Genomic DNA, 24,430 nt, shown 5'->3' with positions numbered 1-24,430 from the left:
TGTGAGGGGGCACATAAGCCAAGAGGAAGGCTTGAAATTACATTATGGTTCCTGCTTCTTCTAAATGATGGGTGAGAGAATATTTAGTTTTTAAGTGCCCCACTCACACCAATAAAAGTTGAACTCCGCTTCTTTCTGTTGTTGGGAAGGTAGCCACTCATTGGTGGGAGGGAAGAGACTACAACTTCCCATCTGGTAGCAGGAGACTGACCTGGTTCATGCATAACGCTAACCAGGTCCGTCAAATTGTGGGTTGTTATGATAAGTGAATCCAGCTGTGCTAACAAACCATCGTTTGTTAACAACAAACAACCCAGAAAGAGAACCTATGCTTTGTCGTTGTGTTGTGAACTCTGGCTTGTTTAAACCATGGGTTGCCATTGCCACTCTTTGCTGAAAGCCACAGAAATAGTTCCAGTTGCTCTGTCTCACGAAACAGTTCAGTCATCTTATACACATATCTATAGTATATGGGTGACACTATGTGATGAAACTATGAAATCTCTGTATTATATTGGGGGTTGGACTTGACGGTCTTATAGGACCTTCCAAGCCCACTATTTTATGATTCTATGAGTCTATGACCACCCAGCAGATTAACTGCCAACATTTTAAAACTGTTCTTCAACTTAACTGATGGAACTCAAGCCATTACAAGACCAAATGGCTAAAACAGTTTTGGTAGTTACTAGGAGATTTGTTTGATCACTTCCAGAGTCATTTATAGGTCTTGGTTCCAGCATTCTCCACGAGACAGCAAGGAAATAACTGGTAATACTTCTAGAAGAGTTTTCAAAAACTGTTCTGGAGAAACTGAGTTCCCCAGAAGCTAATTAGAGATTCCTCAACAGAGGAGACGAGCACACATAAACAAGTTTCCCTTAAAGACAGAGTGCCCACCACTACTGATATTTCCCAGCAATGTGCAGGTGCAAAACAGTACTGGGTGTGTTGTTCTGATCATGCAGTGCAATGGATGTGCATCTTCTGATACATAAAGGGGAAAATAAATTTCAAGGGTGCACAAAGATTTTATTGGCCCAACATATTTTAAAATTGAAATAATTACTGCAGGGGCACAACAAATAACAATGCACATTTTATATAATATGATTAAAATATACATTATAATAAGGACAAAACCAATACAATTAAAATACCAATAAATACTGATATTGGTGCCTTCCATCCTCTGGTTTCTCCACCCTCCAATATGAATCCCTCCAGCTTGCAATGTGCCAAGATTCTATGGCAGACTTAGTACACAAGTCAGCGTGAAAAATGGTCCTTGAAGGTGGAAAGTTTAGAAACTGCTATCACCTTGCATTTAATTAATCATGTTTTGCGGAGATATTTCTCATTGATCAATATCTAATCTTATAATTATAGCCATCTCTCCTGTCTCCTGGTGAAGTTAGGAAAGATGAGTTTGCCAGTTATTGTACAGTTTCCAGACCAGAAAACTGATAATGAGTTGAATCCAGATCTAGGCATGTACAATGGGACGAGTGGAAGCAGATGTCACTGCCACCTTGCTTGCAGGAGGTGCTTCTGCCCAATTTTGGGGGATATTCGTTTTTCCTTCAACCTCTCCACACTCACCAGCAGCTGTTCTTAAGACTATCCTAAGCAATTTTGCTGTTAAAAAAATGATATGCTGGCATTTGAACAACCAAAGTTTTAAAAGTCCACACACGCAAAACTTATATTTATTTACTGAGTTATTAATGAGTGACATCCACATGAGGTGAGAGTATCTAAAAGGTATAGAAATAGCTGATTCTCTCAACCTATCAGACCTCATGGTGTAGTGCAACAGTCTCCAAGGTGGCACCCATGGGCACTGCTGTGCCCGCAAGGCCAGGCTGAGGCACCCACCAAACTATTTTCACTCCCTAATAAGCCTATGGTGCAATTCCTCATAAGCTTGTGTACGGAGCAAAAAAGCCCCCCCCCGGCCGAAAAATAGATGGAGGGGAGGGGCAAAGTGCACAACTCACCAAGGACAGTGGATTTTGAATGAAATTGCTAAAGTCAGTTGCATGAGGATGGGGAGAGAAAGATGAGCCAGAGAGAGAGACAGATGAACCTGGGGATGGGGGGGAGGAGCCAGAGAGAGAGTGGGGAGCCAGAAAAAAGGAAGGAAAGAAAGAAGAGTCAAAGACAGAGAGACAAAGAGAGAAAAGAACCAGGGGAAGGGAGAGAGAGAGAGAGAAGCCAGAGTGGGTAGCGCACACACAGTGTTCACATTCATGCACACACACACACACTATCACAGATGAGGGGGCTCTCCTAACATTTTTTGTGATTCCACCCCCTGCAATAGTCAATTTGTGGTGGTGCCCAGGGCACTTTTTCAGAAATGCCAGATGTGCCCACAGGTCCCCCAAAGTTGGAGATGCCTGGTTTAGTGTATGTGTGTACACTATTTAGTATACATATACACCATTCTTGTCAGGTTTCTCTTTGCCCCCACTGATCTTCAAATACCAAATCAAACACAGACAAGAGGCTTCAATCTACAGCTTTTTATTCCATTACCACTAAGGGTCATACAGATGCAAATTCTCCGTGACTCTCAAGTCTGTAAGGAAATGCCTTGAGGGGGTTCAAAAGGTAGCTACGGTTTGAAAGAGAAGGCGAGCTCACTGCCTAATTTAAGGGGTGGGAGGATGTCTCTCTCTCTCTCTCTCTCTCTCTCTCTCTCTCATGAGGCTTCTCAGCGCCGCTGTTCACGCAAGGCCAATCGGAAAGACCTCTTGAGTTCTGCCCCGGCCATCTCCTTCTTGGCTCTGCATCTGTGCCTTGCATCTATTAATTCAGATTCACCAAAAACCTCCTCTCCCTGTTTGCTATCTCTAACGGAGGGGAGGGACCTTCCTCCAGCTGCACCTTTGAAACCTGAGGAACCTGCCTTGCCATCTCTGGAATAGCCTGGGAACATTGCTCTCCCCTGTCTGGCGGCTCCTCTTCAGACTCTGAACTTCTCTCCCACTCTCTGCGCTCAGAAGCGCCCCTGACAATTCTAGGAAGTGCAACCCCTGACCCTCCACAAATCTAAAAATCCATCACAATTTTAAAAAGCACATCTGCATGACATTCTTTTCCATGACTAAAACTTGTTTGGCATATGTGAGTTTCCACATATTATACAGATTTCAGTCTACATGGAGCTGTGGGAGAAGAGTAAAGCAGAAAGTTTTGTTTTCCTGTCCAACAATGAGGGTGGGAGGAAAAATACTGCAAGAAAGCCCAAACCATTTCCCATGGTTGTATCCTGTTTGCCAGCTTTGTGATAAGACTGCAGGCCAAATGCCAAACTCAGGATCAGAAGCTAAACTTCTCGAGGGGGGGGGAGGCCAGGAAACACACCAGGTTACATTGTGGATTTTGCTAAGGGAGAAATTCATGTATACCTCCATAAATACATTTCATTTTCTAGATTTCTGCATGACAACCATATTTATTCTGCAGAGAAAACAAAAAAATATAATCTCAGCTGCAAACAGGAAAGAACAACAATACTGGAAGCATCAACTCCTCTAAGCTTTAAGTCTTAACACAACAAAAAGCAGACATTGTTAACTCTACCTTTTACTTTTCAGCTTTAGTAATACTGTACAAATCCACTGGACCAGAATGGCAGGCATCCAAACAAACAAGATTTGGCAGCAGTGAATTGGATCATGAGTTTTTAAACACAGGGGAGTCCTTAAATACACTGATACTAGATGCCAAGTCCAGTCACCTGTCATTCTAATTTACTAAGCAGATGCTCTCCAGTATGGCAGGAATGACAGTGGCTATGCTGATTATGGCTCAGCTTTCATCCAGCAGATGCAAGTAGATGAAACTGAGCATGGACCAGTAGCATTATATATAATGAGTGTCTATTTTCAAATGGAATGTGACAATTGCTTCTTTGTCCCAGTACAACTCAAAAGGTTTTGCACCGTGCCGTTTAAGAATTGACCTAATCTGTGAAAAGCTTCCTGAATCATCAACCTAAGACTGCCACATATTGCAGTGGAGGTTCTACCGTGTCCTTACCAGTGACATTTTCTTCGCTTCTCTATTGTTGCCCCACTTTTTTGTGTGTCTTGCTCAACATCTAATTTGAGGAATAGTTCTGTAAATGCTTGCCCAGTACTATGTGACTTTTAGTTGGTCCCAATAAATGTATGCTACTGCTAATGTACAAAAGTTGTATTCCGTTAAGAATATTTAGGAAAATGTGTAATTAAGAATGGTAGAGTTTTACTGTGATTCTCAGATGGGGAGCCAACATTTACTTATATTTTCCCAGAGTCTGCTAGCTTCCAGATCAATGCTATCAGTGCTTTATGTTATCCGTACAAGACATTAGTATACCTTAAACAGAAATCCTACTCATTAATGTATTTGGACAGCTACTAGGGGCTGGCTTAAGAGTACTGTTCTTCCTTGACAGAAATGGAAAAGTACCTACTGTTCATCTCTAACAAGCACTACAGAGCCTCTTGGAAGAAAGGCAGCCAACCACTAGATTTGTCCTGGGAATGCTACTCACAAGTACACCCCTTAAAAGGTTCTGTAGCTTTCCTGGATACTTCTATTAATAGCCCATTAATAACACAATACACAAATTCAGGTTTTATATTTTGCATGTGTAGACTGTGCTTTTAAAACTTCACTTAATGACATATTGGATGGACATGCCCAGAGTCTGACAAGTCTCAATTAGCCCCGAAAATTAACTGGAGCAGCTCTTTCCTATAGAGAGGAAAGCCTTCTATAGATGAGGTGAGATGCGGAAGCTTCAGTATTCACTTTTAACCTGGATCCTCTAATAGGTTTAGACATGCCTAATGTACAAAACAGGTATTTTTTACACAGTCAACAGTCAAGAAATAGCAATAAAGAACGGTCCGGCCATCTAGGTCAAGTCAGCAGACTCCTCAGCAAGGGGCATTTGGGAGGGACAGCTTTTGCTGGCAGCTAACCCAGCCTGAAATACCCTTCTCTTCCATTTGAAAGCCACACCACACCCATGTCAGCAATCTGTGGTATTCAACACTCGAGGGAGTCAGGGGTTTGTTGCAGCTTGCACTCCTGGTAAGGGAAGAACAAGTAGGCACGTAATGGACATGTCTCATCTCCCAAACAGCTCACAAAAGTACCTACCTACAAAGCTCCTAGGAAGAATAATTCCTTCATCTCCTTTTATAGTATAAAGAACTGGACAGAAACTAGAATTCTATAGAAGGGACCTTGGAGCTCATCTATTCCAGCCTCTTGCTCAATGCAGAATCTGCAATACAGGATGAACCTACCGCATCCCTTACAGATGGTCATCCAGCCTCTGTTTAAATATTTCCAGTGAAGGAGAGCCCACCACCTCCCTAGGCAGTCTGCTACACTGCTGAACAGCTTAGTGTTAGGAAGTTTCTCCTAGCTTTTTGGTGAAATCTGCTTCTCTGCAATTCTCCACCCATTATTACTAGTCTTGCCATTTCAAGCTACAGAGAACAAGTCTACTTCATCTTCTGCATGAAACTCCTTCAGATTTTTTGGGACTGCTATCACCATCTCCCCTTAATCTTCTCCAGCCTTAACATACTCAGTTCTTTCAACTGTTCGTCACAGGACTTGCTTTCCAGATCCCTCACCATTACAGTTGGACATACTCCATTTAGTCAAGGTGCTTCTTAAACTGTGGCACTCAGAACTGAACAGAGTATCCTGCAGTCTGAACAGCACAGAATAGAGTGCAACTATTACTTCTCATGACCTGACAAGGGACAGAAAGACTTCATCTCAAGTCCAGGGTTTCTTTTCTGTCAATGAATGGATTAACAATTAAATCTACTAAACCAGGTTTAGAAGCCTGGGAGAATCATATATCACTTTATATAAGAGAGCTTTGGCTATCAGGCAGTAGAGAAATGAAATAAATAAAAAAAATAATTTATAGCGCTGCCAGCAACTAGTTTTTCTGGAGAGCTCCTTTGAGAAGCGGTTGGTGGTCTCTAAGATGGCACCATAATGCCCCCCGCACCCCAGCTGCTAGAAAGTTCTGCTACCACAACTACCATCCATTCATGCCCCTCTTGCTTCTGGGTTGGCAGCTAACATGCTGGATTTAGCTCAGAGGTTGCCAGCTGGTGATTCTTTATAGCTCAGGGCAGGTTTTCGAAGTCTGACTCACAACAGACAGTGCCTGAATCATACTGATCCCCCGGTCCTCTTGCTCTTTTAACCAAACAACTGCACAGAAAAAAAACATGGAGATAATTCTCTGTTACAAAAGCGAGTTGGCAGTTTCCCCTATATCATAGATATTTATCTATAAAGATAATCAAGGTTATTTCCGGCCTCACATATTCAGCTGGACACACCTTGGACCTGGTTTTTTTTCTGCTGGGTGGGATAAGAACAATCTGGGTGTGGGGAAACTTGATATAGTTCCATTGCCATCAATGGCTCCACTGTCATGGTCGAGTTTAGGCTTTGCAGCATCCCTGACAGACACAGGAGTGCCAATTAGGATGGTCTGCTGCACGACGATGATGGATCCAAATGGTTTTCTTGATGGCCCATGGGGATTTTTCTGTCACACATGCTGGCAAACGTGTTGACCGCTGGAATGAGGAAATTGTCTGAGCGGTTATTATTATTATTATTAAATTTATTAATCGCCCATCTGGCTGGTCATCCAGCCACTCTGGGTGATGTACAACAATAAAAACAGTTCAAAACAATAACATTCTACATTAAAAACATCACATTTCTAAAATTATCCTAACCCACCCCAAATGGTTGACATGGTTGTTTCTGAATGTCCTCTCCCAAGATGCAGACTTAAGTTAGTTCCTTGGTAGCTTGAGAAACTGACAGCAATGAAATGGCAAAGAGTAGAGCAACAGCGGCAGGAGGTCCATAACAAATATGACTGATCACAGGCTAGAGCTCATACTCTGTGGCGGTGAAGGTGACAAAGAAATCTTACTTTTGGCTGCCATTGCATCTGCTCAAAGATGGCCAGCAGAGCCTTCCGTGTAGTTAATAGGTCTTTTACATCTTCGCTCACAAGTTGGAGGGGAGAACTGCTCATTAGCTCGCTGTGATGAATTTTGTGGCTAAAGGCATACATTTCCATTTTGACTTTGATGCTACACCTAGAGCGTTATCAGTAGATGTACCTTTGACAACTGCTTGTCCAGTAAAATTGGATTTCAATTTGTGCAGCCTGAGGATGTGGGCAGGATTCTTGGAGAGGTGAGGCCAACTATTTATGTACTTGACCTTTTCCCATCTTGCCTAATAAGAGCAGCTCGTGGTGGACTTAAAGAGTGGTTGGAGGGAGTGGAAGACAACGCACTGCAGTTGCATTGTTGTTTTCTGCTAATGTTTTTTTGTTTAGTGTTATGCTATAAATTGGAAGGATGTTTTGAATTGTTAAATTATTTTGTTGTAAGCTGCCTTGATCTCCTTGAAGGCAGGGCATAAATGTTTTGAAATAAATAAATATTCACATTTTCTCTATTTTTGTTTAGCTGGAGCAAGTATACCTCGTACTTCAACTTAAGATGTTGAACATTATTTCAGTCCTAGGGTTTCTCTAGTAGAGATGGTCTGACATTTGCCCAGAAGAAGGGAGACTTAAGTTGTCTACCCATACTTGAAGAACCAAGGGAATCTGATTTAGAAAACCATGTAAAGTCTCAGGTAAAGAAATACAGCATGATCCAAGACACAAATGAAAGTAAAAGCCTGAATCAGTGAATAACATTCAGTGGAAGCAATACTGAAGACTACTGCAAAACTCTGGTAAACCTTGATGCTGGACTGAAGGAGACTTAAACTGGGGAAGGGTTGTACCTCAGCAGTTGAGCACCAGCTTTGCATGCAAAAGGTCCCATGTTCAATCCCTGGCATCTCTAAACAGGGCTAGGAAAGACCCCTGTCTCAGATCCCGGAGAACTGCTGTCAGTTAGAATAGACAATACTGAGCTAGACAGACCAATGGTCTGACTCAGTATAGGCACCACCTATGTGCTATGCACACATAATTTGACAAAGATGAAATCAGGCATGGTACTTTCTTCTCAGAGGAATATCTGTAGGGTTGGGCATAGGGGGTGAGGACAAATAATCCATATTTCAACTCACCTCCGTCTGCATACTGTCTATGCAATAAGACACAATATACACGGATTATTCCCCTAGAATCAGTCTGTCACTCAGAGACCCAAAGCCTAGACTCACACTGGATTTGGAGTGAGTTCCTGAAAGGAATTATGACTCAACACATGGCAGTCACTAGTAAAACATTTGGACTCCGCCACCTATAAGGGAAGCATTAACATGCAATAAAAGCAAATACTGCTAAGAGATGCCCTGCTTTCCCGGGTCGCACACATTCTACTGTAACCTGAAGGCTCTCTTGCACTAGCATTTCTCCTACCAAACCTACAATTTCTCATAAGCAATGTTTCCATCAGAACAACGTACATTAATGTGGAGGGCAAACAGAAGGCTAACTGGAGGTAGTAATCAAGAACTAGCAATAGAAACTTCACTATGGAAGCATGGTTTCAAAAAGCAAGAAACTAAAGCGACATAAGACACTGTAATATCTTATGAATGATGTTACCCCAAATCAATAGCAAGATTTTTTAGAATCCATGACAGCCAAATGCACACAGAAAAAGCGAAGAGATTTAGTGTCTGAAACTATATCCATCCCTGAAAAGATAATTAAACTTGTCAGACAACACAGACTGCCCCTGCTGCCCCCCTCAGCCATTTGAAGAACTAATATATGATTAAATGAGAAAGGACTACTATCCCCATCCCAAATATGTATCATTCAGCTTCAAGAAACTGGTTTCTCAATGGGAAGGCAGCCAAACAGAATAAGGAAGTTCAAAATGCCCTGCTTTTCAGTCCAAGATCGTGAATTGACTGTACAGCAGCATGTATTTCATTGGGAATGGAGTAAAAGGAGAGAGGGCAAGACAACTCCCTAGCCCTCCACAGCTCACACTGGGACAACCACCAATGCTAAAGCCAAAGAATTAATTGGCTCAGGGTTACAGTAAGTCATAGACATGTCTTCTAAGAGTATCGCTGGAAGTTATGTTCTGGAACAAGTGCTTTGGTCTGCAAATACAATACTCTCTTTAAATCCAGGACTCTGACATGGCAGCATTCCAACCAAGTGCTGAAAGAGGAGGAAGAGAGGTCTCTACCGAAGGCATTCCTCAATGGATTAAGTGTTTAAAGAACACAAGCGAGTGTTAAAGTCTCACTTGCACAGGGCAGGGCACTGTTTATTAACTTGCCTGTATCAGTGTAATCAGACAAGTAATCATGGACAAAGTTAATTATTCCCCTGTGAACAAGGCCCAAATGGCTTAAGCAGAAGAATTGGTTTTTATGTAAGTTACCTATTGTAGTGTACCTATGCTCATAAAGCTAGGATCAGAATTCTTCATGCGTCCTCTGCAGGGTAGTCACCTATATTTATATCTTTGCATAAGTTTTGTACTTTCTGTAACAAAATGTATTCTACATTTACTTTTGCAGACTTGAATCTTCAGTACATTCAGTGATTAGATATTTTTAGAAGTGTCACTGAGATAACTTCTAAAGAGGGGAAACGGTTTCAATGGCAGATTCCTTTAGTACTCTGAAGTAATGATCATACGTACTGAACAAAGAATTCAGCATCATGAAAACTCTGTTAGGAACAAAAACTAATGGAAGAAAAAAATATGCAAATAAGCAACTACATAGATGCTACTTAATAAGCATAGACTGTACAAATAGAAAAATTGAGCTTTTCTTTACAAAGAATTTGTTAAAGATCAAAGTTACATGCAGAGCACACACCTTCTGTTCAAGCCAATGGAAGTGCCCAAATTCCTCAATTCAAAGGTTCCCAAAGCTAAGGAAACCTACCAGTGGATTTTTTTTTTTAAAAATGTCAAGGAGTCATCTTTTAAAGCTACTCATCTTCCTGACTTCTGGATTTTCATTTGTGTTCACAGGTAAAGCTAGTGCCACTGTCATTGCTATTCTGGGGATAAACAGGGTCAGAGAGAGAAGAAAGTGGCCAACTGCATTTCCCGAGACTGTAAACAACAACAACAACAAAACTTGTTACAGAATATATACAGCTTAAATTGATCCTGGATTTGTTTTATGGTTTGGGTGATTGCTCAAAGTTTTTAGATATATGTTGTCTTTGTGTATACTGTCTTTCTGTGTGTTTTTTATATTTTAAATTTTCCATATTGTACTTTTAATGTTTTAATCTTTGTAAACCACCCAGAGAGCTTTGGCTATGGTGCGGTATAGAAATGTAATAAATAATAAAATAATAATAATACACAAAGATAAAAATGATTCCACCATTATGTATATAAATAACATTAACATTATAATACAAATTAACTGGGAAAAAAATCAACCAAATACATTTTGAACATGATACATGCCTACAAACGAGCAAGTTAGTTTTGGGAGTTACACAGATATAAACAAAGAAAAACTCCTGTGTTTATAAGCATTTAAATTATGGGCAGAATCCATCACAGCATGAGTGAAAGTGCACTCGCAAAATGGGACTTTCTCCTGCTCTCCCCCCCAAATTTTAGATAACCACCATCTAAGAGTAGGGGCTGAGGCACCTTTCCATTTCTGAGCTACTGGGATTTCAGCTGCCCTTAGCAAAATCTATGCAAGTTCTCTCTTTTATAGTTGGCTTGGTCATTAATATGCCCTAATAAAATCACAAGACTGGAAAAGGTCAGTTTACATTCCAATTCCAAAGAAGGGCAATGCCAAAGAGTGTTCAAACTACCGTACAATTGCGCTCATTTCACATGCCAGAAAGGTTATGCTCAAAATCTTACAAGCTAGGCTTCAGCAGTATGCAAACCGAGAACTACCGGAAGTACAAGCTGGGTTTAGAAGAGGCAGAGGAACTAGAGATCAGATCGCCAACTTTCGCTGGATCATGGAGAAAGCAAGAGAATTCCAGAAAAATGTCTATTTCTGCTTCATTGACTATGCTAAAGCCTTTGATTGTGTGGATCACAACAAACTGTGGCAAATTCTGAAAGAGATGGGGGTACCAGACCACCTTACCTGTCTCCTGAGAAACCTATACGAGGGTCAAGAAGCAACAGTAAGAACCAGACATGGAACAACCGAGTGGTTCAAAATTGGGAAAGGAGTACGACAAGGCTGCATATTGTCGCCCTGCTTATTTAACTTATATGCAGAGTACATCATGAGAAATGCCGGGTTGGATGAATCACAGGTCGGAATTAAGGTTGCCGGGAGAATTATCAACAACCTCAGATACGGAGATGATACCACCCTAACGGCAGAAAGCGAAGAGGATCTCAAGAGCCTCTTGTTGAGGGTGAAAGAGGAGAGTGCAAAAGCTGGTTTGAAACTCAACATTAAAAAAACTAAGATCATGGCATGTGGCCCCATCACTTCCTGGCGTATAGAAGGGGAAGAAATGGAAGCAGTGACAGATTTTATTTTCTTGGGCTCCAAGATCACCGCAGACGGTGACTGTAGCCATGAAATTAAAAGACGCTTGCTCCTTGGGAGGAAAGCTATGGCACACCTAGACAGCACAGTAAGAAGCAGAGACATCACCTTGCCGACAAAGGTCCGTCTAATCAAAGCTATGGTTTTCCCAGTAGCAACGTACGGCTGTGAGAAATGGACTATAAGGAAGGCTGAGCGCCGAAGAATTGATGCTTTCGAACTGTGGTGCTGGAGAAGACTCTTACGAGTCCCCTGGACTGCAAGGAGGTCCAATCAGTCCATCCTAAAGGAAATCAACCCTGAGCGCTCATTGGAAGGACAGATACTGAAGCTGAAGCTCAAATATTTTGGCCACCTAATGCGAAGAGAAAACTCCCTGGAAAAGACCCTGATGCTGGGAAAGACTGAAGGCAAAAGGAGAAGGGGACGGCAGAGGATGAGATGGCTAGATAGCATCACTGATGCAATGAATATGGACTTGAGCACGCTCCGGGAGAGAGTGCAGGACAGGAAGGCCTGGCGTGCTATGGTCCATGGGGTCACGAAGAGTCGGACACGACTGAACAACAACAAAATCACAAACGGATCTAGAAATATGCTACACTGCATGTGTAATTTCTACCATAATTCAACGTTCTTTCTGAAAATACTGATAACAGGCATTTCCAGCAAACAAGAATAAAGTACGCCTTTTGCTGTCTGCACCTCCAACACATTTCACCATCTGGATAAATTTGATTTCACTGATCAAGAGTCATACACTATTAATAAAAGATCTTATAATAATGCTTTTTAAAAATATTAGTTACGTCGAGAAAAGGTTGATCCTTGTGTAAGATATTTTGTCACACCTGGGCTGAGATTGGGTAACCCAGCACTTTCTTTCATTGAGATCTAAATCCATTTCCTTTCTGTTCAATTACTGTTAATAAAAAGGTAAAGGTGTCCCCAACCAGTCGTGTCCGACTCTAGGGTGCGGTGCTCATCCCCGTTTCTAAGCTGAAGAGCCAGCGCTGTCCGAAGACCCTTCCGTGGTCATGTGGCCGGCACGGAACGGTGGTACCTTTCCCGCCGAGGTGGTACCTATTTATCTACTTGCAATTTCTTGCTTTAGAACTGCTAGGTTGGCAGAAGCTGGGACTGAAGATGGGAGCTCACTCTGTCACGCAGCACTCGGGTCTCGAACTGCTGTCCTGCCGACCTTCCAGTCTGCAGTTCAGCATCTTAACCACTAAGCCACCGCGGCCCCACAATTACTGTTAATAGTTGCAGATATATCTGTGCTAAAGACCTTGGTAATTTCTTCCATTCAATAGTAAAGATTAAAAGGCTGACAAATTAGTTCTTATTTTAGTTTGTCTTAAGGTTTTTACTCAACAACACATCTCAACTGAAAGTACTGTATCCATTGTGGGATAGCGCCAACAAGGTTCTGCATGATCTCCTCACATGATATAGAACATGCTGTCTGTATTACATTAATATATCCTGTCACATCCTTATCAGTCCAAACTGAAGTACCACCTTCAATTTGATATTTATAAATGAAAATAAGAGGACAATAAAGATATGCCTGGGGATAAGGTGTTCTATAAACTTCTCAGACTGACAGCACTTGCAGTATCTGAAGACACATCAGTGTCTGAACTTGAAAAGCTTACTAGGACATGCTGTTCTGCTATACAATGTGACTGGAAAGCCCCAGAAAAGCAGCCTTCTGTAAAGTGCTGAACTCTTACTATCTACAGCAAGATCAACAGCAGCAGCTCAGGTTGCTAAAAGAAGTTCAATACCAATGCTGGCTTTTATGAAGATATAGCAGTTTACTATAACATATAGTAGTTTAATATTGAAGGCAAACAGAAACCAGATAAATCCCATGATCAACATAGATACTTCTGACTCCTCTCTACACAAGTCTTGTAGAGGGTGGCTGGTCAAGTCCAACTGGGAGAACTAGCCTAAGTCTTGCTAGCTGCCAACTCCATCTGGAAGAGCAGCGGCACCTTTTGGTGTATTCTTGAATGGATCTTTTAATTTTGAATATAAGGACTATCCACGCAATTAGAAGATGTTAGTCGAAACCAACCCCAAAACCAGGTGGGGATTGGATAGGAAGGCATCATAATGTAATCAACAAATTATTATATATTGGACAAGAACTAAAAAGCCACACAGTGTTTTACATACATTCCTCCTAAAGCATTGCCTGAAGGTTGGGGTGGGGGGGACCCACCAGAGTGGCATTTGATGCAGAGAGGGGCTGTGATCAGGAGAGAAAAATTAACAACGGATTACTCCACCACCATGTGCAGAAGCACTTTCTATGCATGCGGGGGGCCAAAGAAGACTCTTAAATTGTCTGGCTCTGTGCATGCATTCATTTAAGGTCTGTCTGTACATTTGTAAAAGTTACATAAATTGTAAATGTAGCAGGGCTTGCTAGTTGTCCCGGTGTTCTTTCCATGCACTCAACATAATACCTAAATGGCACATGTAGTAGAAGCTCTCAGGTTCAATTTCGAGCACCTTCAAGAAAAACAAGAAAACCCAACTCAGGTAAAGGTTATGGGAAAGTCATCAGGGGTCTGTCTAAGCCCCTAGAGAGTCACTGCCAGTCAAAGTGGACAGTACTGTGCTAGATAGATGCTTGGTCTAGCTTAGGAGCTTCATATAAACATTCTACAGAACAAACTCAATATTTGTGTGGAAAAGGCTGCACTGGGACACCATTTGTATGTTTTGACTATTCATCACTAAGCTGAACATGTTAATGAGTGCATGCAGAATATTAGGGCCACAGCACAACTCAACATACATAGTCACTGATCACCCTGGCTTGATATACATTAATGTTCCCCCATTACCAAATCATGCTCAAAAGACATGTATACTGTGAACTTAAATGATCCCTTTCCTCTGCCTTCTATGGTTTGCTGTAAGAATTTCACCAAGGTTAGTGTTCACCAGCTAGCTTCAATATCAAGCCAGATTTTTTCTTCTTCTCTCCTCCCTCCCTCCTGTTCTTAACATCTTGCCTGATGAAGGTATTTGGACATCTTGAAAGCTTGCACTCACAATTTTGTGCATATCTGATTTGTCCTAATAAAGGTATTTCCTGACATGAATTTTGGATTTTTTCTTATGAACTTGGCTTACTTTGTTTTGTGTATATCTTGTATAAATTACAGGAGTGAGATTTCACAATTGGAGGAAGATTAGTATTTACCACCTGAAGATGGGACTTTGCTCTTTAAGGCAGGGGTGGGCAACTTGTGCCCTCCAGATGTTCTGGCCTACAACTCCCATCAGCCCTAGCTAATGGCGAGGAATGATGGGAAATGCAATCCAACATAATCTGGAGGGCCACAAGTTGCCCAGCCCTGCTTTAAGGGTTACATTCCCTCCAATCTCTAGATATTACTCCCCAAGTTTGGCTTTTAATTACTTTGAACTTGTGCACCACCAAAAATTAATCTCTAGCTCTGCTAGTAAAAAACTGCTTTCTCTTTACTTTTAAAAAAATGAATATTTAGTGCCTTTTCTAATATTAATACAAACTACAAAAACTAATGAATGGAAGAACGACCCATCTCTTGATATTCATAGTTTCTAAAATCTTCTTTTAAAAACTCGTTTAGGGTATGCAGCCAAAGAATAATCATGTTACGTCTACATTTTCCGCAGTCCAGTGCAATTACTAACCTCTATTATTTTGGGGGTATTTAACAGTATCCTAACTTGAGCACACTCCGGAAGAGAGCGGAGGACAGGCAGGCCTGGTGTGCTATGGTCCATGGGGTCATGAAGAACGGGACACGACTTAAAGACTGAACAACAACAGTATCCCCTTCACATCTTCATCCACTATCCTTATTTGTACTTTTCGCTCAAGATAGGGCATACTAAATTATGGGTTTGGACATGCTAGCTGGGCCACAAAGTTCAGACAGGCTGGCATTATGAGATCTACAGACTAGAATAGAGAAATAGCGCCACTGGGTGGACAAGGTCGGTATAAAGCTCTTGCTTAACTTTTAAATCTTACTGCTTAAATTGTTTACAGACATAGGTCCAGGTGGTTCACATTTAAAAGGTTCAACACAAGGCAAGGGATTATAATTTATCCAGAACAGGTGACTCCCTGGTCAGTCCCCTAGTTATCATCCCAATCTAATGTGATTCCGCTTGTTCATGGCATGCTCATCTAGCCCATCATGGTCTCCAGACATTGATTCAGGATACCGAGTACCACAACACCATGATAATCCAAAGGCAGAACTGTTCCACCACACACTATAAGCTAAATCACACACTGAAAGCTAAATAACTGCACACAACAGCACTGTATCTTGCACACTGTAGAGAAGTGAGGGAGCTTCAATGAGCATGCCTCAAGAGCAAACAGAAGCCTTCTGCTTTGTTTTGGAAATAGTGTTGCCAACTGTATACTTTTTGTGCCTAACTGAGATTTGGGAATTGGCACTGACTCAAAGTAGTTTAACATTGAGGTTGGCAGAGGTTTTGTGTGAACTGCAGCTGATTGAATACATCTGAAAAAGGGAAATCTGCAATAGCTTCACACGCAGGTTTTACAGAGCTTTTTTTTTTTTTTTACTGCAAACTGGTTATGGTTATTCAATGAGTAGAAAAAGCTCTTTGCACATGCTCAGAGACTTTGATTATTTTAAGTATTTGGGTTGATAAGTATTTGGGTTGATTACTTTAAGTATTTGGGTTGCAAACAAAAACAGCTCCTAGTAGTGTATTGGCCAATTAAACTATGTAGAAAGGACCTTGCGCTGCTAGCACCTCTGTAAGCAAGACTGTTATTTCCTTGTATTTTTTTCCTTCCTTTGTAGGTAATGGGAGCAGAATTGGTTCTATTAAGCTTCATGACGGCAGAAAAGAAGTAACAGATTTTTCTTCTTTAATACTATTATCCCAGAACACTCTTTAAAAAAAATTATAGGTCTTGTATTATCATGCTTTCTCCAAAGTTCAACATGAAACAGAAAAACACTTCTCCCTCTTTCTACCAAATTTTCTGCAGTAAACAGAAAACATAACAGGCTAGTGAACTATTTCTCACCCAGCGTCTGGTGACTCCTGAAATGGTTTGTTGTTGCACCCGCCCCCGCCCCCAAGCATTGTCACCAAGTATAGGATTAGAACTAACCAGGATTAGCTATTAATTGTCTTGCCCTGAGAGGAGCACAGAAAAGACAGAAACACCTATCAGATAACCTGACTGAAGAGAGCAGTGGCAGAACAGATGACAGCATATACTTAAATTGTCAATTAACCTGTGACGAGCATAGAAGGCAGCTTCTGCAAACCCTTTTTGAACCCTAGTAGAATACATACTCTTTATCCCCCTGTTAGTAGAGACGCGATTCAAAAATATAATAAATAAATAAAACCCCAGGGAGGCAAGGTTTAGCTTCTCTTCCTTCTTGCTGGGCTTTTGAAAATGGCAGAAACATCACCTCACTACAAAATCCCGGTGCGGAGGGAGAGAAAACACCCCTTCCTTCACTCAGTTCCTTTGCATATATTCCAGACCTGAAGGGATGGGAGAAATCAGTGGCAAGGATAAATCTAGTTTACTAGGAAGCCAAATCAAAGTTTGAAGAACCCTGGATGATAACAACTGCAACAAAACCTACAGTTTTTTCCCCCTCACTATCACCAACACATTAAACAACCACACCACATCCACTTTAACAAGTGCAAAATAAATAACAGCATCTTTCTGCATTAGATTCTCACAATCAGCTATTGAATATGTAAAAAAAAAAAACAGGTTGAAGTTTGTGCATTGTGCCATCCACAAGCAAAACCTTGTCCTCTGGAGCATCTTGCCCTTTCTTGCTCATTTGTTTTGTCCAATTCTCCCCCCCCCCCATTTACAATAATCTTGTGCTGCATATCTCTGTTATCTGCAGGAAGGCACCTTTCTGCTTCATTTTCTCATGCAATCAAACATTTTTAAAAGGCAACAGAACTCTTACTTCAAAGTAAGATCAGATTAATGCACATTAAGAATAAAAACTAGCAAGCCTTAAATACACAAAAAGGGTATAAGCAAACTGAATGTTTTATCAAGTCTGTGTGGTTACATACAACATGAAAGACAATCATGGGATCAAGGTAAATTAGAAAAAATTATTGTGATTCCACATTATAAAAGGTGGCATAAAAATGGAAATTCACAATTAACATTTCCATTTGTACTTTATTTTTTTCACTGAAGAGCACCCTTCCTGATTCTATATAATGGGCATAAGCCAACTTATGACTATCTAAACCTCCATCCCAGTTCCTGTTTTGGCAGAACATGTAGATGGGTACATAGTAAATTACTGAACCCTAGGATTTTCAGCTTCTTGTGAACTGTGTATTTTTAGTATATGCTAGAAAATGGCAGGCATTATTATATAACTGGTACCAAGCACAGCAGTTATTTTCTCTGAACCAAAGATTGCCTGAGCAGCACGGCTTGCGTCACATAGAGTGCTGGCGGACCAGGGGCTACATTTGGCTCACTACATACTCTCATTGTTTTTGATTCAACCTAAACACAAACTAGTCTCAGGCAATGTATAGATTTAGATAAGGACACATGGAACCTCTCAACAAAACATATTTGTACAGGGAAACAGGGAATCTGATAATTCACAATATGTTTCTATAATTACACTATAGCCTTTGAGACAACAGCAAACATTTTTACTAATCTTGTCACATAAATCAGAACCCATACAAGATACAAGATGATTTCACGCTCGGGTGAGCTCGCTAACTATTCATAACTGTTTCAAGACCTCCTTTCCCCATAACAACATTCAGCACCAGCTTGCCAACAACAGGAGATGTCGATAATGAACTAAATCATGCTATTAAGTTTTACAGTGTATTCCCATCCCACCATAACACTCTTCAAAGTACCTTTAGGTCACCAGCCTCAGGTTTTTCAGTCTCTGAATCGTCATCTTCCTATAAGACAAAGAATTTACAGGATTAAGCTTTAAAAAGTGGGCTCAGCAAGTTCTTGCATGTGTGGCAAGGGGCTTGCATTAAACAGCCCAGTTTCGCTATTTCACTATTCACTATTTCAGCAGACCTGTTCGCACAGCCTTTGCCCTCCACCCCTGATAAACCGTCCATTCAGATAAACGACAGCATCACTATTTCCAAGCAAATGGGTGTCTGTGTAGATTCTGAATGTCCACATAACATTTTGATTTCTCAAAAAATACAAAACCTTAACAATAAGAAGGCAACAGACAGGAAAGAAAAAAGGTTGCATCATGTGCAAATTATTCACTGACTCTTTTTAATACCAAAGTAGTCCATAATGAAGGCAAACATACTGACAAGATCTTGTCATACTAGCAGTTATCAACACCTCTCTGACTTTGTGACCTATAAAGCATTGTTCCAAGTCAACAGAATACACATCTCTAAAGAATATAATTCAAGATGCTTGGTATGATGGAACAAATGCGAGAATGAGAGAGACAGTGTTTCAGAAGATTAGCATACAAACATTGCCCTAAAGCTGCATTACCAGCTAGTAGTTTGACTCAGATCTGTGCTAAAGATCATTTCTGTAACTTCCCAAAGTTCCCATTCTCTTTCATCAATGGATACTAGCTCCCACCAGTTACTACCATATCTATTTAGTGTCTTTCTGCAACTGAGGTAGTCCTATGAGGTTCTCCACTTGAGACCCCAAAAGAAAAAACAAGAATCACAACTATGGAAAAGTAGTTCTCCCTCACCCACCCCAAAAAGGACTGCCTAATAGTTAATATCACTTTAGCCACCAGTAGAACTTAAACGTAAGACCCCCACTCAATACAAATACACTTTGTTCTCAAAAATACAAATCCCTGACACTATGATTCAAGCTTAAAGCCAACACCACAGCCAAGACAGCAGAAAAGGGGCTATGTAAAAATAGGCCATAGCCTAAAGACTGTCTTCATCTTGCATTGAAAACCACTGGATAAGTCATCTAGAGGTTTGGGCTAAGGTGTCACCAGTATGCTGGTAATATATAGCCCTACCTCATTTCTTCCTTCTGATCCTAGCCACGGAGTGGAAACCCCAAGTCAGTTTCACTGGTCAGTCTTGGCATGGATGGGAATGAACAAATGTAATCCAGAAAAGAGTATGTACTGATGGTTGGGGGTTCTGTCAGCCTGGTTGGGGGTTCTGTCAGCCCGGGTGGAGGTGTGCAACCTATTCTAGGGACTGAACTCCCTCTTAGGAATGCTGGGGGGCTTCTAGAGTGGATGTTATCCTTGAATATCCAGGTGATGTTAGGAAGGTATGAGAGCCTTTCATCAGCCTTGTCTGGTTCACCAGCTTCAGCCTTACCTGGAAAAAACAGACCTGACCTCAGTTCATCATGCTCTAGTTACATCCTGATTTGACCACTGCAGTGTTCTCTATATAGGGCTGCCTTTAAAGACAATGTGGAAACTGAAGATAGCACAAAACATGGCTGCCAAAATGTTGGTTGATGTGCAGCAATTGGAGTACATCATACTGCTCTTATATCAACTGCATTGGTTACATATTCATTTCAAGGCTTAATTTAAATTGATCTTTAAAACCTTTAGTAGCCTCGGATCAGGTTAATGTAAGGACTGCCCTATGAACGTACCCAAACCTTAAAATTAGCTTCGGAGGCCCTGCTCTCTCGCCTGTCTCTAACCCATCCCCCATGGTTGGCACAAATTAGGGACAGGGTCTTCTTGACAGTGGTATCATAGCTATGGAACATCCTCCCTAAGGAGATCTGGCAGGCTCCCTCTCCTCCTGCTTTTTAAAAACATTTTATATTCAGAGAGGCATTTGCATGTAATCTTTTTATTGTTTTAACTGCTTTTGTGCTGCTTTAGTGTGTTAGCACTGTTTTACTAGCTCGATATGTATAATGGAAAAAAGTGTTTTTATTGACATTCATGTTTGCATGTTGCTCCAAGTACATTTTATGTAGAAAAGGGGGATAGAAATGAAACAAATCAACAAACCCAGGCTGTGGTGCAGCATGAAAAGAGGCATGTTCTTCAGCCTTTCCATACAAAGTAGACTTCAATTCAGCTTTGTTCTCACAAGCATCTTACCCTGAAGTACAGCAATAAACATGGATGGCATTCTTTGCTTGAAGGCTGTTCAGAAGTTACTTTACCCCTATACACAGTGAAACTGGGAATGATTCCAGGCACTTGCTCTCTGCTTCCCCCACACTAGACATATAGGGAAATGCCTGAAAAAAGCTCTTGCGGTTATTTGAACTCTTTAGTGGTTTCAAGTAATAAGGCTAAAGGAGACACCTTATTTAAATACCCATGGGATCTCTTGAATTGGGCATTCACACTTATACAAAATGAGGGAATGGGGAAAAAACATATGAATCAAAGGTCTACTGATCTTATTGCAGGGAGAGGGTGTGTCTTGGAGTAGTGTCTTAGCAGCCACTTAGAAAGCAGGTAGACAAAACACTGACCCAGCCTAACATACTAACAGTGCCACCATTCAGATCAGAAGGCATCTTTGATTCCCTGCATCTCCTCAATAAGCCACACATGCTACAGCATATTAGATTTCATTTTCATTAGAAGTTAGACAACATTTTGAAGCCATTTATCAATAAATAAAATTTGGCTCCTAAAGGTGCGATGACCTCTGCATTTAACCACAGTTATATGCAAGCAATGTTGTCAGAGCAGATGAAAAAGAACATAAACACTGGCAAGAATTCAGTATTTTGTTTCTTGAAAACTAGTAAAAATATATAGAAATGCACATAACCCCACTTGGAAATGTTCCCAGAAAGAGGCTGTGGATTGTGATCATCTTCTATATATATATAAAAGTCAAAAACTGTGTGTGGGTTTGTGTGTTTGTGGCTGGATGGAGGGCCATCTGTAATGCAGGGAATAAGGGGGAGCTGCCCTGGGTGTAATCACACTGTAGGGGCCCACTGCGCCTGCCATTTGGGCCCTACAGTCGCTGCCCCTTTTACTTCACATTCTCACTTGCCAGAGTGTATGACAGGAGTCACTGGGTTACATTATTACTTTGTTTATACTTTCCCTTACTAAAAAGTACACCCTCTCAATCTTGGTACAGGCCAGGTTTCTGATTTCAGCTACCAGTCATCCTATTGGCCATCTTTCATTCTACTGGTCTCTCACCATTCACTCTGACTTCCTTCACCTTGGATTGGCTGGCCGCCGTTTGTTCCCTCCCCTTTACTCATGGTTTCTTTTCTGACTGTGCAGAGCATTTAGTTTCTCTCTCCGTTCCTGCAATATCCAGCAAGGAAGCCTCTGCTGAACATTTTAATAGTGGTATGAGATTCAGTGTGGATTATATTGTAGTAGTGCTTACAGATTCAGTCTCTTGCATTTTTAGTAGTGTTTTTTATTCAATCTGCTCATTATAATTGTTGTGCTTTTTTAATCAAGTCTGGTGGATTCAACTTTTCCCCTTTCTTATGGGGCCTTTCCGAGAAGCGTAAACCTACCTTAATGTGTTTCTAACAAATAGTGCCTATGACAAAATTACATCCCGGGCAACGCCGGGTATATCAGCTAGTATACTATAAAATGAAAAAAGGCTTGGAAAATGTTTGCCACGATAAGCTGTTGTAAGTTGCCATTTGAATCTCTGGCAATTTTATAATACCATTTTACCGACACTGTTAAGCATCACACTCAAAAAGGGGAATTAATATTAACCAAAGAAAAATAATAGTTCTCGCAAAACAACTGGAACAATCCTGTTCACCTTTTGACAAATTACTGGATACAGCGTATATGGTCACAATCTGGGACATATAATTCAAATATGTGACAATGCAGCAGAGAAACAACAGTTTAAAGGTCTGTTATACTGACGACATTTCGGCTTAAATTGAAGAATGTAGGGAAAACCACTAAACCATTCAGGTATGACCTAAATCATATCCCTGATGAATATACAGTGGAGGTGAGGAATAGATTTCAGGGATTAGACCTGATAGACAGAGTGCCTGAGGAACTATGGACGGAGGTCTGTAACATTGTTCAGGAGGCAACAACAAAATCCATCCCAAAGAAAAAGAAATGCAAGAAAGCCAAGTGGCTGTCTGATGGGGCTTTACAAGTAGCTGAGGAAAGAAGGGAAGCGAAAAGCAAAGGAGAAAGGGGAAGATATACCCAACTGAATGCAGAGTTGCAGAGAATAGCAAGGAGAGACAAGAAGGCCTTCTTAAATGAACAATGCAAAGAAATCGAGGAAAACAACAGAATGGGAAAGACTAGAGATCTCTTCAAGAAAATTGGAGATCTCAAGGAAACGTTTTGTGCAAAGACGGGCGTGATAAAGGACAAAGAAGGCAGGGACCTAACAGAAACAGATGAGATTAAGAAGAGGTGGCAAGAATACACAGAAGAACTATACAGGAAAGATCTGAATGTCCCTGATAGCCATGATAGTGCAGTCACTGAACTTGAGCCGGACATCCTCGAGAGTGAAGTCAAGTGGGCCTTAGGAAGCATTAGTAACAACAAAGCTAGCGGAGATGACAGTATTCCAGCTGAGCGATTTAAAATCCTAAAAGATGATGCTGTTAAAGTGCTGCATTCAATATGCCAACAAATTTGACTCAACAATGGCCACAAGACTGGAAAAGGTCAGTTTACATTCCAATTCCAAAGAAGGGCAACGCCAAAGAGTGTTCAAACTACCGCACAATTGCGCTCATTTCACATGCCAGCAAGGTGATGCTCAAAATCCTACAAGCTAGGCTTCAGCAGTATGCGAACCGAGAACTACCGGAAGTACAAGCTGGGTTTTGAAGAGGCAGAGGAACTAGAGATCAAATCGCCAACATTCGCTGAATCATAGAGAAAGCAAGAGAATTCCAGAAAAACATCTATTTCTGCTTCACTGACTATGCTAAAGCCTTTGATTGTATGGATCACAAGAAACTGTGGCAAATTCTTAAAGTGATGGGAGTACCAGACCACCTTACCTGTCTCCTGAGAAACCTGTACGAGGGTCAAGAAGCAACAGTAAGAACCAGACATGGAACAACCGATTGGTTCAAAATTGGGAAAGGAGTATGACAAGGCTGCATATTGTCACCCTGCTTATTTAACTTATATGCAGAGTACATCAGGAGAAACGCCGGGTTGGATGAATCACAGGTCGGAATTAAGATTGCCAGGAGAATTATCAACAACCTCCGATATGCAGACGATACCACCCTAATGGCAGAAAGTGAAGAGGATCTCAAGAGCCTCTTGTTGAGGGTGAAAGAGGAGAGTGCAAAAGCTGGTTTGAAACTCAACATTAAAAAAACGAAGATCATGGCATGTGGCCCCATCATTTCCTGGCGTATAGAAGGGGAAGAAATGGAAGCAGTGACAGATTTTACTTTCTTGGGTTGCAAGATCACCGCAGACAGTGACTGTAGCCATGAAATTAAAAGACGCTTGCTCCTTGGTTGGAAAGCTATGGCAAACCTAGACAGCATAGTAAGAAGCAGAGACATCACCTTGCCGACAAAGGTCCGCATAATCAAAGCTATGGTTTTCCCAGTAGTAACGTATGGCTGTGAGAGCTGGACTATAAGGAAGGCTGAGCGCCGAAGAATCGATGCTTTCGAACTGTGGTGCTGGAGAAGACTCTTACGAGTCCCCTGGACTGCAAGGAGGTCCAATCAGTCCATCCTAAAGGAAATCAACCCTGAGTGCTCATTGGAAGGACAGATTCTGAAGCTGAAGCTCCAATATTTTGGCCACCTAATGCAAAGAGAAAACTCTCTGCAAAAGACCCTGATGCTGGGAAAGACTGAAGGCAAAAGGAGAAG

The 24,430-nt window shown here is 41.2% G+C and overlaps 1 protein-coding gene across 1 annotated transcript in view; it reads right to left on the bottom strand.

Annotated features, from left to right (window-relative positions):
- Window positions 1–24,430, bottom strand: part of SAP30BP (SAP30 binding protein) — a 63,411-nt gene that overhangs the window by 33,688 nt on the left and 5,293 nt on the right. Inside the window, exon 3 of the mRNA XM_084838098.1 lies at window positions 18,505–18,552. Coding sequence (XP_084694224.1) covers window positions 18,505–18,552 — 48 coding nt within the window. The remainder of the gene's footprint in view (window positions 1–18,504; window positions 18,553–24,430) is intronic.

The sequence above is a fragment of the Heloderma suspectum genome, chromosome 2 (genome assembly GCF_057233095.1).
Source record: "Heloderma suspectum isolate Gila_16-S chromosome 2, 16-S_ref, whole genome shotgun sequence".
NCBI lineage: Eukaryota > Metazoa > Chordata > Lepidosauria > Squamata > Helodermatidae > Heloderma > Heloderma suspectum.
This window is presented reverse-complemented; position numbering and strand designations above follow the sequence as displayed.